Genomic DNA, 14067 nt, shown 5'->3' with positions numbered 1-14067 from the left:
AAAGTTTGGAAAAAAGTTTTGAAAGGTTGAAAAAATATTTTGAAAAAAACGTTTTGAAAAAAAAAGAAACAAGTTTGCATCATTGATGAATAGGCTACTTGATGAGGACTACCATAGTGAAGAGTCCTAGCTAGTAGAGCTAATCTAGTTAGCTAGTCTACGCTAAATAACTTCTGTCTTAACCTAGCACGCTTGCTCAAACACTAGCTAGTCTAGTAGTTTAACTGAAGTGCTCAACTGAGCTAGGTTAAATTGAATGTCTTACATATGTTCATAGATTACGATTAAAAACACAGAACTGGAACCTTGTTTGGACCAAAATGGAAAGTCTTCTTGTGAAAGACAGCCCGTTGTTGTTGCCTTTCAACAAGGACAAGACGGCATATGATGGATTTGTCACTGTGCAGGTACCTAGCAAGGAAACTATGCAGATGGCTACAACATGGCTCTGATACAGCATTTGAGAAAAACGATGTAAACGATACTGTATGTAGCTACGTGGCTGGCTAATTAGCTGCAGTGTTCGAAGATTGTCTAACTAGGTTAGTTGTCGAAACAGGCTAAAGTTGTCTGTAGTTTGGTAGCTAGTGCTAGTTAGCATAACTGACTGTCTGATGTTACCGTGCTTCTCTTTGCTGTTACTAGCTATTAGCTTGCTAGACTACTCAACATAGCTAGCTTACCTTTATTGCTAAACCAGCTGGTACAATTTGCTAGCTATTCTAGATGTGTCGGATTGCTATGTCAACTTCTGAGATTATTTTGTCCTAATGACCACACGTGAACTGTCCATTTAAATTAGCTAACAAACTTCCTTTCTCGTTTCAGGGAAGAGACTTTAGAATACGAATACTTCTTCCATCAAATCATCAACTTAAATATGCCAAGTACGGTTCACTTTTCTTATTAAAAAACAATTTGAGAAAGACTTGACAATCACGTGTCAGTGGAGATGTAGAATCGATTTGATCTGTCTGACAGACTTGCTCATTGACTACCTTTTTGTGAACGTTACAAGTTAATCAGAATTATACTTCTGTATTGCAGACTTCACTGCTGCTGGCAGTTGAAACGGCTTCTACATGGATATCGACACATCGTAAAGCAGGCAAGTCTACAACAACAAAGCATTTCATATCTACTAGAAAACGGACTGTGATTAGCCAACTTAGTTAGATATGCATTAGTCAATGTCTTGCTTAATTACAGCTTGGAAAACCACCACATCGCACTGCTTGGTTAACATTGACTTGGAAATCCACATATTTGGTTGTAAGGACCCTGGTGGGTCACTGTGATTAGATTCATAATTCCCCCTAGGGTGCAAAATGCATTATTTTTTTCACCCTTAATAAAAAATGAATTATTGAAGCTAGCGACAAGGCACATTCATCAAAACATGTTTTGTTTAATTTGAAAGGCTTCTTTGAGATAAAGAAACACCGTGCATATTGATTTTTACATATGTTTGTTGTATTCTGTTCTTAAACTGGGTGTTTCAGAGGCTACACCGCTCTGCTGATTTAGTCAGCTTCATATTGGAACTGAAGACCGTTTTGGTAAGACCAACAGAACAGCCTGCTTGCTATGTCATTCACACATAATGCATTTCATGTGATGAGATTTCAACAGCCTTGTTTGACGATGTAATTATTCGATTTGTTACGTTTGGTGCTGAGAGAATGTGAAACCCATTGACCAAGTCCTGGCGTTCTGTTTTGTTGTTAGGAGGTTGCGCTGAAGAACCATGTGGAATATTGCTCTATCCCCCCTCCACAATACTACTCTCAACTCATCTCAGAGATAGAGGCCCTGGGCTGGGAAAAGTATGTTGTTTCACTGCATAAAAAGGAACTCCTCACTGTTAGACTGTTACCATGACCATGTCAAACAGTCAGTCTTAGTAGGTCACTGAGTTTAAGTTTTCACTTTAAGAATAACCAAAATACTGTGTTCTGAACTTGTATCGGGTGTGAAACTAGATGCATCATCTGTCATTTCTGACAAAACTGTCCCATTATTTTGTCACGGATTCCCCCCCAAAATCATTTTGTAGAGGCCCAAATGTCATTTTTGTACATAAAATCAGTCATCCAGTGCTTTGGTATTGATAGTGGGCACCATGCAAGCAGTCTCTCGCAGATAATGTGTCTTTCAAGTTCATCTTTACACATCACAGTTAACTGAGTATCTCTCCACCCACCAACACAGTCCTCAGTATACTATACTGCTCTCTGTATGCTATAAGGTGCTCCTCACACTTGACAATAACTCACGTGACTTGACAATAATGGCATAACACATGCTTTCTGTTCCTCTAGGCTGTTGTCCATCGACACGGAGTTCTGTACGTTAAAACTTAGAGCGGAGGACTCGTCTGGGCGACTGCATGACGTCACAGTGAAACTGAAGCCCAAGGTAAGAGAATGTGCAGCAATGCAGTGGCTACTGTGCAAAATCCATAACATTGTATTTTTCTTTTTTGGGGGGTAAAGCAAAGCCTTCTGTTTTTCAGCATCCTGCAGAGCCTCCAGAGTGCTATGCTGACCTGCCTTTACCACTGACCATCACCTGGACACCACAGGTGAACCACAGAACCACAGTCACTGGTTCAGTACATACAATACTCACCTTGAAGCAAGTTTCAGTCTCCCATTGACATACTCGGTGTGAATGTGTTTGGAACCTGCTCTATCTAACCCTTGTTTCACTGTATAAGGCCTTGGCATTCAGATGTATAACTTCAAGTACAGCGAGGGTTAGGATTACTAGTTAACCCCCACCCATTATCCTTCCAAAATGAACCCTTGATGTCCCTCTTTAGATTTCCAGTCGGTTACCCAATCCAAATTAAACTGACTTTTTTTTTTTTTTTTTGCTTCTTTCTCTCAGAGTACTCTAGGGCATGTCCATGCTCAGTTCCTGCTGGTGCTGGAGTCTCTGGCTGAGTTCTGGAAGGTTCTGGATGAGATTGATGAGAAGACTTGGGTTCTAGAACCAGAAAAACCCTGTAGAGCGGACACAATGAGGCGGATTGCGATTGGTAGCACACAGACATCTGCTACAATCCTACACACACACACACACACACACACAAAAATCCTAAAGACACAAATGTAAATCTGTTCATTCTCCCCCAGTGATTCCTTTAAATCAGATCTGTATCGCCCTTTTTATACTTACTTCCCTTCACAACACCGGAAACCATCAAGGACAGTGTTGGCCACGTCTGGCTTTCCTCTTACCATGTCGTGTCTGCTTCTTCAAGGGAACAACGTGTCCATCAAGGTGGAGCTGGACCCCAAGCACCCCAAGACTCTGCCGGACTGCTGCCTGCTAGGAGCAGACCACGGTAGGGGAAAGGACTTCCTTCTAACTATGTGTTTAATGTTATGAAATGTATCAAACTTGCCTGGAGGCCGACTATCTTACTAATGCTCAGGGATTAGTGATCGCATGTTAAAACAAAAGGTGAAGAAACTGTGGGATTCTAGAGCGTTTCTAAAAGTTCTGATTGAATTTCTTTATTAATTTGGTTGGTGTCTGATTCTTCTTCAGTGGTGACCCCCCTGCGGAAACAATTGAATGGCAACATGCATTTATGGTAAATACATCTCCCTGGTGTTGATCCTAAAGTCAATGGTGTAAATTATTATCACCATCTCCAGAATTATTAGACTACAATGATAAAATGGACACTGAGCAATATGTAACTAAAGCAAAGCAATATATTCTGTATGTAATGTGTCCACTTCAGAATGATATTCCCTTTCAAACGTAGGAAGGAAAATTGAATTAATAAGGTGTTTATCATTTTTGTGAAATCATCCGTTCAGCCTCACATTTGACACACAAGGTGGCTCGTTTGCATGTGTTTAATCGGTGTGAATGAGGAACTGTTGGTTTGCTTTCAGGAATCCGGATTTCAGTGTGTTGCAAAATCTGCAGGATGTTTTGGAGATAGAATTCCCATCACCTTCCACCCACGAAAAATCTGTAAGTTGAATCCCCCCCCTCCCTCCCTCCCTTCACAATTCCCTCTGCCAAGTGATCAGTATGTGTGAGAGAGGGGTTGTTTGTGGAGAGAGAGGGGTTGTTTGTGAAGAGAAGTATGCTTCCCTTTTTTATGTTTGCAAGAGGTGGGTTTAAATCATCTTTAATTGGGGTGTTTACAGAAAAGATCATTAGAATAACAAAGATGCCAAAATCCTTGCAACTATCAAGATCGCTTTAATCGCACACCCATTTATCTTTTCTTTATATATATATTTCTCTCTAGGGGAGGGGTTGAAGGGGCATGGTGTTTATTCGTTGTCGCCACGGTGATTAATGTCTCAGCATCATTAGCAATCCAAACAACGTGAAAAAGTTTGGTTTGACTAGATGTGGGTATTTTACACGCCATCTTGGTTTTAATGTTTTACTAAACAAAAAAACTAGTGCCTCGCATTGTAAGTAAAACTGTGTGACGGGGAGAGAGATATATAACGACAGAGTTTCAATGAGTGATAAAGCGAGCAAGCACGGGTCTCTGGTTGATAAAGAGCGGAGGAGGCTAAGTTCAGTCGGAGGAGGAGTGGGGTTAGAGCAGCGCTGTAGACCGGAGCCAACATGCATGTCCTTCTGAGAGGCCTTGACACCATCTGCTGAAGGAAATATCCTTCCTTCTCTACCAACATTCAGTCAAATCAAGTATGGCCTTGCTAACTCGTACTTGCATTGTGTGTGTGTGTGATTTAGAGCTTCAGTATGGAGTGTGGAATCTGTTATTCGTACCGCCTGGAATCGGCCATTCCGGATCAGATGTGCAACGATCCAAGATGTGGTCAACCCTTCCACCAGGCCTGTCTGTATGAGGTGAGGGCTAAAGTGCACCTACTAGGAATGCTCATAACCGGATAACCGACAATACGAATGTTAACCGGTTAAAGTGTTTCCCATTAGAGACTGTTGCTAGATTTAATAACTTTTCACCTTCCCTAGCGAAATTGTTTTGTATCTATTGAAAAATCAAGAGCTAGCAACTTTCTTCTACTTTGGGAATCTCCGTTTTTTTGGCAGCAAAATAACTTATTACACTTCCGTGTTGTTAAAGCCGTGCCGCCAATCATGTTTAAATGGTTTGGATTTACTTTATGATTATCTTATTTTACGTAATCGAGCTGCTTTTAAGGTTAACGGACGTTGGTTATCGGCTAGAAAAAAAATCTAAATTAGCATTCCTAGGACATACACTCCCGAAGTGAAAATAATTGGAGTAAATTGTAGAATGGGTTTTTATTCTGAAGTCATGTTCGATCCCCTGTAGTGGCTACGAGGGCTACCGTCCAGTCGACAAAGCTTCCACATCGTGTTCGGAGAGTGCCCCTACTGCAGCAAGGTATCACATCATTTCATGTCTCTAAATTACCAATTGATAGAACTGTGCCATAAACAAATACAGTAATTAGTGTGTGTAACAGAAAATGGAATTAAAAACTCTTCAATTTGTTTGTAATGCAGCCTATCACTGTGAAGATGGCCACACAGAAAGCCTAAGGACAAGACTATTGACTTCTTGATTAGATGGGGTGGGCAGACTGGCTACTAATAAAAAAAAGAATCACTTTAATCCTTCAGTCTGCTGGTTAGTGCAGGAGAATAGAGTGCAAATCATTGTGTCTCAGTGCAAGTAGAAAGGCAAGCAAGATGAAGACAAGCCCTGCAGCACAGTAGATCCTGGAGGACCAGGAACCCTCCGGTTGAAGGGCTTGTGTCTCTCTGTCACCATGGTCGCTGTCACCGTCGTCATCATTGTACTGTTGCTTGTAGCCTCTGTTGTCTGTGTGGCTGTATCTTCGATTCACCCATCTCTGGTCATCACCCTCGTCACCCCTGGGATCTTCCTCCCCGTACGAAGGCTCCTCCCAGGGCCTGTGTGTTTGACCAGAGCGACCAGTCTGTGTCAGGCTGGGTCTCCTGCTGTAGTAGGCTTCCTGGTCCCACCTGCTGGTTGTCTTGGCAGGTGAGGCTAGTGGAGCATGGCGAGGCAGCCGGGGGTTGACTTGTGGTCCTGAGGTCACGGTGAGGTCAAAGTCTTCAGCTGATTTTTCCTGGACTGGTTTTTTGTTTTTTGTTCTGCTTTTCTGTTGACAATTGTAATTTATAGTTGCCGTATGGTTACTACATTGAGTAAGAGTTGTTGAATGCATTCTCTTAATTATGAGACTTTTCAATAAACTTGGGCTTGGAAAAAAGGATTTTGTTTCAAATGATTCATTATTGAGAGTAAGTAAAGCACTTCAGTTGGCTTCAAACAAAGTCCCTTTATGAGAACCAACATCTGTTTCAATTATAGACTTGAAGTAGCGACCTGTTTCCTACGTAAGGACCAGAGCTAGCGCCTCGGTCTCACCCCCAGGTCAGGCTGGGCCCTGGGCCCTATGGGTGGTCCTCTGAGGTGGCACGCTGCAATGGGTCTGGGTCTCTCACCATCCTCCTCGGGGGCGGGGTTAGATCTGGATCCTCTGGGTCGGGTCTGTTTCTGGGAGCAAAATGGAAAGACAAAAACAAAGGCATATTCTAGCGGTTCTAGTATCAGTAGTTTTTTGTTAACAGGAAAAGTGGGCAAAGCATAAGACTAAAGTGTTATAAAATACATGTACGAATAAACAGGCAACAGGTGAAACTTGTTTTGTTTTTTTGCAGTTGAATGTGGAAGAGGGACTTGTGTACCTTGTCAGGTTTGGTTGTGAGAGGAGCCCTCGTGTTGCCAGCTCTAGCTTTCTCTCCATGTCCACGCTCGTCATCCTCCTCTTCCTCCACCACCTGTTCCCCCCTTCTTCCTGGCTTTTTTATGGCTGATCCTCGATCTTGGCCTGTTCCCTGAGCATTAAAGTATAAACAGACTTGAATAATGTCAAGTCATTTATTGTCATGAACTCACCCAAACAAGGTCTTGTGTACAATGAACCCGATCACAGTAATGCTCAAATGCTTTCAAATCAAATTGTATTTGTACAGCCCTTTCAGAGGGCTTCACATCCATGCCTTCTACAATTTAGTATGTGCTTGTAACTCGTACCACAGTCCCAGTACAGTTAACTGTTGAGAAACATCAATATAAACAATATAGATACATTGCAAAATGGAAGGGCTTATTAGAGCAAATAACCCTCTTTGGAATTCTCAGACCATTGACTCAAATGAAGATAGTCAAGGTAATGTCAGCATGGCAGAACTGAACAAGTGAATTTAGATAAATGTGGGCTTTGAATAGCGAATGAAGTGCCTGAAAGCAGCATATCCTAACACCAAGAGATATACTCTCTCTAAACCTCCTCTCTGTTGACACTTCTGTTATAACTACGGATCAAACTGCCCAGCACCTCAACAAGGAAACTAAACATCAAGAGAGAGGAAGCAAAATAGTATAATTGTGGCTGCTGAACTTCTGAACCCCCCCCCCCCCCCCTCCGAGAAGTATGTGCACCAAAAAAAAGTGTGTTTTCAATCGTCTGAAATTGGGCTGTTCTTCGCATGGGCAGGTTTGAGGGGTTAAGTTAGCCACTGTTAGCTGGCTGAAGTGGGGGAATTTCGTTGGACTGGATCGTCGCTCTGTTCCCCTCCAGACCCTCTTGAGCACTGTGGCTTCGAGTCCTACTGGGGGGGGGGGGGGGGGGGGTCAGGGACAGGTTAACCTCACTTTCACTGTGGTCGTCTGGAGAACTTAATGGGAGGCCTGTCTTCACGGCAGTGGGCTGCTGCAGTGCAGAGGGCGAGGGATTGTTTTGACAGATTAGGTCCAATTAGACCATTTGAATCCCACGTCGATGCCAGTCAACGTAGGAATACATCCACGACCGTGGCTGTAGATACTGTGGTGCTCTTAACAAATGTGTCCATTCTTACAGATGTGGTGCCCTCTGATAACCAGAGTCAGATCCACAGTACTGCGCTAAAGGCACAAATAACAAAGTTTTCAAAGTAAAGCAAAAATGCTTTGAGAAACAGTTAAACAAAACGATTAAACAAAAAATTGTCCTCACCCAGTACACTTTTATACTGCCGCATAAATACAGAAGAAATAATCTAAAGACAATATTAATGTGAAAAAAACTTGGATGCCAAATACTTTTGCACAGTACTGTGTCAGTTTCCCCTCACCTCTCAGGGGAATGAGAAGTGAAATTACGTCCTCACCTTCAGTGATCGACATTAAGGCTTGTCCGATTGTCCGGGACAAGTAAAAAAAAAAAAAAAATTGTGTACAAGTATAATGTACTCTTTTTTTAAATTTAGTACACAAACTTTTTTTTTTTTAAGTACACAAAAACAGCTTCTTAGTATCAACAACAACAATTTGTCTTTCTATAATGCATTAGCAAATGTTTTTGTTTTGGACAAGTAGGTGTTGGTCAAGTAAAAAAAAAAAAAAAAAATTCTAACTTGCCCGGAAAAGTGGCCCAAAAAATGAATGTCAACCCCTGACCTTGCTCCTGTCTGGTCCCCTGGTCGTGCCCCCAGCCAGCTCTCCTGAAGGGCCAGACAAGTCCAGTCCTCCCTGGCCTCCCCCGGCCCTCCGCCCCCCTGCACACAGCAGTGTCCTCAGGGCCTGGTAGTCTGGACGCTGCTCATATGTCAGCTCCTTAACGTGCAGAAAGAAGTCAGCCATCTTGTCTGTAAGAACGAAGAGAGCAATAGAAAAAAACTTTTCAACATTGTTGAAAAGTCTGTTTGCATGATTGATTTAATAAAAGCCATATGGCACTTTGGTGATACGCTATACGAAGTGTGTGTCAAACAATAACCCCTCCCCACACAGACACAGCAGGTTCTTATCTCTAAAGTCCAGCAACCCCGTCACCTTTTAAGATGCAGGAAAGAACCACACACACACATGCCGCTCAAAGTACAGATTCTCTTTTAAGATAGACAACAGCACTGCTTGAAATGTCTACTACCCATCTCCTTGGTCAATGGAAAGTTATTTTAAAAGAGAAAACAGTGATAATTTAGACAGTTAGTAGTGTGTCCTAACTATGAGCGTTTTTTCAAGATCACTTTTCGCATGAGAGTGACATGGCCCTATATATGAATGTGGTCAACAGAACACAGTCAACACATCCATATCATGTACTGTAGCAGGTTGTACTAAGCACTACTGTAATCGAGATGGACAAGACTAGTTGAGGAATAGGGGTGTTATTATTGCACAATAGTATTATTTCTGTTCACACTTCATAAGATATGCTATAAATAGTGAATTTAAGGTTGAGTCAACAGATAAAGTCTCACACTGACCCGAGACAGCTCTATCCAGAGGAAGTTGCTGCACCGAGTTTGGCAAGTTGTCCATCAGCCTGTAGATGCAGCGGTGGGGGGGGGGGGGGGTACCAATAGTTGAATGAAAATAGGATGTAAACATGAGCCACTGTAAATAGGGTCGTTTAATTTCTTGTGTGTCTCAAGAGTACCTGGCCTTGGCCTCATGAACCTGTGTGGGATTGTTGAGCACCGAGTCCCATGGCAGCGTTCCACAGAGCCAGTGTAACAAGCAGAAAGCCAACACCTGGAGATCCCCTCTTCTGGAGGGGGCTGAACAACACAACCAGGAGGAAAGGTCCAAAAATGTGCACGTACGTTCGTACGTGGTCACGGTTATAGATGCGGATTTGAGATAGTCATCAGTGTCGTTTGGTCACTGAATATTTTGAGGTTTTTCCGATTGTAGTGTGTAGCATTTGTTTTAATCTGAAACCCTTTATCCTTTTAACAAACGTTCTACTTTAAAAAACTGCTGATTGAAGATCCCACTTTACCAGCTCCATTGTGAGCGTCCAAGCTGGTGTACTCGATCGTTCCATTGTGGCCTTTCTTGGGGTTGGGCTTGTAGTCCTTGTGTACGCCCTCAGGGCAGAATCTGTAGGACAGGCCGTAGTCTGCTAGGTACACCTAGAAGAACAATCTGTAGTTAAAAAATACAGTACATTTTAGTGAATTCCATATTTGATAACTGAAAACACTTAACTGAGTTCAGAATCACCCTTCTACAGTTGAAATATTCTGAATCACCAAATCTTTTGGATATGCTATTAGGCCAAGCCCTGTTCTAGGACAGGGTTCAGATTTTGGATATGCTATTAGGCCACACCCTGTTCGAGGGCAGGGTTTAGAGTAGATTGACATGGTGTAAACACCAGTTTCCAATACTGTAAACATCAGATCCCATGTGAACCTCGCTGGGGTCTCTGTATCCCAGCATCAGATTGGACGCCTTGACGTCTGCGTGGACATACTCGTTCTCATGGATGTACTCCAAAACATCTAGCTGTGGAGGAAGAGAGAGAGACACAGAAAGATCAGTGGGACGACGCAGGAGCGAAAAGGAAGGAGAAATTACAGCTGAGAATCCACCCATGTTCCCTGCCCTGTATATGTCTGTTTGTTTATTTAGAAAGTGTATTGTATCTTCACTCCATGTTGGTTTCACATTTTGCTTATTTTCTCAACATCACTGATCACTTCCATTAGTCAACCACTAGGGGGAAGTAGAACACTGAGGGAAAAGTTTGAAAGGCATTCATAATAATGTAGATTTTTCTACTCATGGATGAAATCTATTTTTCAGCTGGGGTAGGGTAATAGTTTCAAGATCAAGTTTCCACAAAGTGTGTGTGTTGGGGTGGACTCCATATATTTGTGTGCTTCAGAGAAACGAGGCCCTTCTCACCACGGTGCAGCCCAGCTGGAGCACTGTACCCGGCTTCAGCTGGGCTCCGTTTCCATCGCACACTTTCTGCAGGTCGGTGCCCAGACGATCCATAACCATGAACCTGTACCTGAGGAGGTCCAATAGTTCTAGAAGGTTTAGGACCCAAACAACCTTTGTCTTACAGATACTTGAAGGGATCAATCAATCAATATCTTTTACTGTCGTTGCACAACGACATTCAGTGTCTCTCAGTGATACACATACATGGAAACAGACAATATGTAAGCATCATTCCATTACCCCTTTACCTTATTTAGCTTGAAAAACAAGTTATACCACATGACACACAGGAACACTTCCAGATTTCTCCATCTCTGTGTAAATTAGTCCTCCTGCAATACCACTTCAACATGTTTATCCTTCTATGTTTTCAGTCAAGAGGTTACCTCTTTCCATTGTGTTCTGCCAATCCGGAACCCCAGTATGCTGGAATTCCCAGAAAATCCATCTTCTTTGTCGTTTTCCACCTGTGTACTGAAACAGCAACAGGATAAGGTCATGATTATACGCACGCACAATTTTTTTTTTCTGGCTCTCCCTTTCACAGAGGAGGAGGCGTGGCTGGGCTGTGTGCAGCTGGCAGCTGGAGGGGAGGCCTGGCACAGGACTTGTCCTGAGATAGAGTCAGGTAAGACAAAAACAGTGCTCGTGAAGGGACTTTGGAGTAACCTCAGCGTCCTCCCGGATGACGGAACCCCACTGATGACCCCTGGGGACTTCCAACATCCACCTCCAAGGAACCGCAATGTTTTGGGGCTCTCTTACTGTCTATGATCATTGACCTATGCACTTAAAGCCAGGATAAAAGCGTCTGCTAAATGACTTAATGTAAATGTAATGGGAGAGAGCTTGGGCTTGGCAGGATGTGGATACTCACTGCTCTCCAGCTTCGCGGCTCTCTGGTAGAACTTGAGCTCGGAGAACAAGGGGCCGTTTTCATGGTACTCCTGCAGACACACCCAGGACAGTCAGCAGGGGAGGGGTCACTTTGTTTTAGTTCATTCCAGAAGTTAAAGTGGACACTGAATAAGGTTATTTACAGAAAACTGTGTCAGAGGAACCTTCACTACGTGCTGCCCAACAGTTCCATTAAGATGCCTTCCTGTTCAACTCAAGTTGCAGAGACAGCTGTCTGTCATATAATTCCATTTGAACAAACATGAAACTGTGACACTAACTAGCTATTTTAGGGCCCTGAGGATGGACAGTATTCACAGTATAAGACAGTATTCTGCCATTTGTCTGGCCAAATTGGTCTAGCACAATGCAAATCCCCAATTGCTCAACGTGTAGCCTTTCAACTAATCATGTCAGACTCACCAGTTTTATCACAAAATGTGAGTCTTGTGCCACAGGTTTGTCCAAATCTTGCGAGGCTGAGTTTGGGTAAAGAAAGCAAGAAACAGGATTGGGGGGTGACTGAGAGAAAGACAACTAACTGAATAGGACCAGAAATGTATTGGAGGGTAAGAGTAAGGAGGATGTGGGGCAGGAGAACAAGATATTAAAAACTACGAAAAAATCATGTAAAAAACATATAGGCTACATCAATATATGACATATGATTCGTATTTCAGTAAACTGCTGATGATGCAACGCTCAACTCGAGACAAATATTAGCAAGCTGAATTTGTTACGTGTGTGCATTGCTCTTACCAAGATAAATCAGTCCAAAACCTCCTTGGCCGATGATTTTTCCCAACTTCCATCTGTTCTTTTCCGTGTCAGTCAATTCAAAGTTTTCAGGTAGAGCAGTAGGCAGTTTTGGTTTTCTTGGTGCCATTTAAATACCCAACCTTGCTATCTGCAGCGTTAATTAATCGCGGCACCTGGAAGAAAGGAGTTGATTCGAGTAGGGAAGGGAAATTAACTCGAATAAACTTCTACGCACTGTTGCACATATAAACTCCTCCAAAAAAGTTTGGAAACGTTATTTCGGTCGATTATTCCTCCCCTTCAATAATACCAACTTGTATTGTATTTTATGTCGTTGGGAAGCCTGATTAGTCACCTTTACAACAAGGTACAACTTGTAAGGATCGTGCATTCGTGGAATGAGCAACACACTTAACCGTGTGGGTAGCGGCCCAATTTTTTTTTTGCCAAAATCCCCTGCAATATTTTCTGTTGGTATTCACTCTCGTTTTGAGATCCCACTTCAAGCTCAAAACGAGAGTGAATACCAATATGAATATTTCGCAAGCCAATTTACACTAACTAAAGAGGAGGCACGAAGTAACAGGCCATGGCTTATCAAGAAATGTAGAGTTGGTAAAAAAGAAAGTGATAGTTACCACCAGCATCAGTCACCATAACTAAACTTGTTTTGGCAAGTTAGCACCAACCTTGCCTACCTTTCTATGTAATATCACTCGAATAGCTCTAGGGTTTATGACTAATCAAGCCACGAAAGTTGAGGGGGGAAAATACACTGATAAGTTACAATACCAGTAGTGGTAAAGTTTCACATAAACCAAGCGTACACAGATTATTTTTCTGAGTATATCTTAACTGTTAGTCAGACAGAAATCTTCTTCTTCATCTTTTAGCTGGGGTTTGACTGATCCACGTTAATGAAGTGCATTACCGCCACCTACCGTTTGGGAGCAAAAGGCCAGTAGTTTTTCGTTGGGGTCCAAAATCTTTGAAAGTGTAAAACTGAATATCAACGCAGAATATAGATTTGCATCTTGTATGTATTAGAAAATCTGCTTTTAGTTTGAAAGCTGCGGTCTTTAACAGAAAACGTCCTTTTCTAATAGTGAACTAAACTGTTTTACGTCCTCTGTGGTTAGGATGGGCATTTACTTTCCAACTTTCTTGACTTCCTCAAATAATCTTTTTCAGTGGTGTTACAAATACATTAGAATTGTTTCATTTCTCATCAAACGTGTTTCAGACCATGAAATAAACCCCGGTTTCACCACTAGATGTCAGCAATATTCGCTAAAACTTTGTGAGGTCGTACCTATTTATTTATTATAAACTTTCCAATCAAATTGTCTTGACTGAAATGCACGGGTTGTCGTGCGTTTCTGGGAAGTTGAAGGTATCTTCTCGATTGCGGGCGCGGTTGGACCGTCCAGCCCAGACTTTTCCCATGCCGCAGCAGTTACCTTGACCGCAAACTGCAGCAATGATCTTCTCGGATATTGGTCGACTGGCATCGTCGACAGTAGCTTAATATGTTTTACCCGTTCAGTGTTCATCCCGTCAGTGGCACTCGAATTCAGTGAGTAAGATGAGAGACAAAACACTGAAACGCGAATATGTTTCACTCAATACACAAATTGGCCTAGTTACATTTAAACACG

At 42.5% G+C, this 14067-nt stretch overlaps 2 protein-coding genes across 8 annotated transcripts; one reads left to right on the top strand and one right to left on the bottom strand.

Moving 5' to 3' along the window:
* The first annotated feature begins 88 nt into the window (after positions 1-88).
* On the top strand, positions 89-6239 carry fancl (FA complementation group L). 2 transcript variants are annotated; one of them, XM_047028705.1, is made up of 14 exons: positions 89-407; positions 829-887; positions 1048-1108; positions 1503-1559; positions 1729-1826; positions 2322-2418; positions 2516-2584; positions 2893-3043; positions 3269-3352; positions 3559-3604; positions 3915-3996; positions 4741-4857; positions 5309-5380; positions 5503-6239. In XM_047028705.1, exons 1-14 carry the CDS (start codon positions 321-323, stop codon positions 5536-5538), a joined length of 1116 nt encoding a protein of 371 aa, XP_046884661.1. In that variant the 5' UTR covers positions 89-320; the 3' UTR covers positions 5539-6239. The 2 variants fall into 2 exon arrangements, with proteins under 2 accessions (XP_046884661.1, XP_046884662.1); XM_047028706.1 differs by lacking the exon at positions 829-887 and having other exon boundaries at positions 102-407.
* On the bottom strand, positions 5263-13334 carry vrk2 (VRK serine/threonine kinase 2). 6 transcript variants are annotated; one of them, XM_047028696.1, is made up of 14 exons: positions 13266-13334; positions 12410-12582; positions 12074-12129; positions 11631-11700; positions 11140-11227; positions 10712-10820; positions 10217-10309; positions 9801-9933; positions 9456-9576; positions 9283-9341; positions 8471-8658; positions 6715-6864; positions 6395-6523; positions 5263-6125 (listed from the first exon to the last, which is right to left on the bottom strand). In XM_047028696.1, exons 2-14 carry the CDS (start codon positions 12534-12536, stop codon positions 5628-5630), a joined length of 1821 nt encoding a protein of 606 aa, XP_046884652.1. In that variant the 5' UTR covers positions 12537-12582; positions 13266-13334; the 3' UTR covers positions 5263-5627. The 6 variants fall into 6 exon arrangements, with proteins under 6 accessions (XP_046884652.1, XP_046884653.1, XP_046884650.1 ...); XM_047028697.1 differs by having other exon boundaries at positions 6395-6517; positions 13048-13322; XM_047028694.1 differs by having other exon boundaries at positions 13048-13318.
* Between the last annotated feature and the right edge of the window lie 733 nt (positions 13335-14067).

This window comes from Hypomesus transpacificus, chromosome 11, assembly GCF_021917145.1.
Source record: "Hypomesus transpacificus isolate Combined female chromosome 11, fHypTra1, whole genome shotgun sequence".
Classification (NCBI taxonomy): Eukaryota; Metazoa; Chordata; class Actinopteri; order Osmeriformes; family Osmeridae; genus Hypomesus; species Hypomesus transpacificus.
The sequence above is the reverse complement of the archived record's forward strand: the minus strand, read 5'-3'. Positions and strand labels throughout refer to the sequence as shown.

Excerpts from the sequence above, each read along its gene's own strand:
- fancl (XM_047028705.1), top strand. The coding sequence starts at position 321 with ATGGAAAGTCTTCTTGTGAAAGACAGCCCGTTGTTGTTGCCTTTCAAC. Across the intron at positions 3,605-3,914 it reads AATGGCAACATGCATTTATG|GAATCCGGATTTCAGTGTGT; the intron begins GTAAATACATCT and ends GTTTGCTTTCAG. Across the intron at positions 3,997-4,740 it reads CTTCCACCCACGAAAAATCT|AGCTTCAGTATGGAGTGTGG; the intron begins GTAAGTTGAATC and ends TGTGTGATTTAG.
- vrk2 (XM_047028696.1), bottom strand. The coding sequence starts at position 12,536 with ATGGCACCAAGAAAACCAAAACTGCCTACTGCTCTACCTGAAAACTTT. Across the intron at positions 11,701-12,073 it reads CACATTTTGTGATAAAACTG|GAGTACCATGAAAACGGCCC; the intron begins GTGAGTCTGACA and ends GTGTGTCTGCAG. Across the intron at positions 10,310-10,711 it reads TCCAGCTGGGCTGCACCGTG|CTAGATGTTTTGGAGTACAT; the intron begins GTGAGAAGGGCC and ends CTTCCTCCACAG.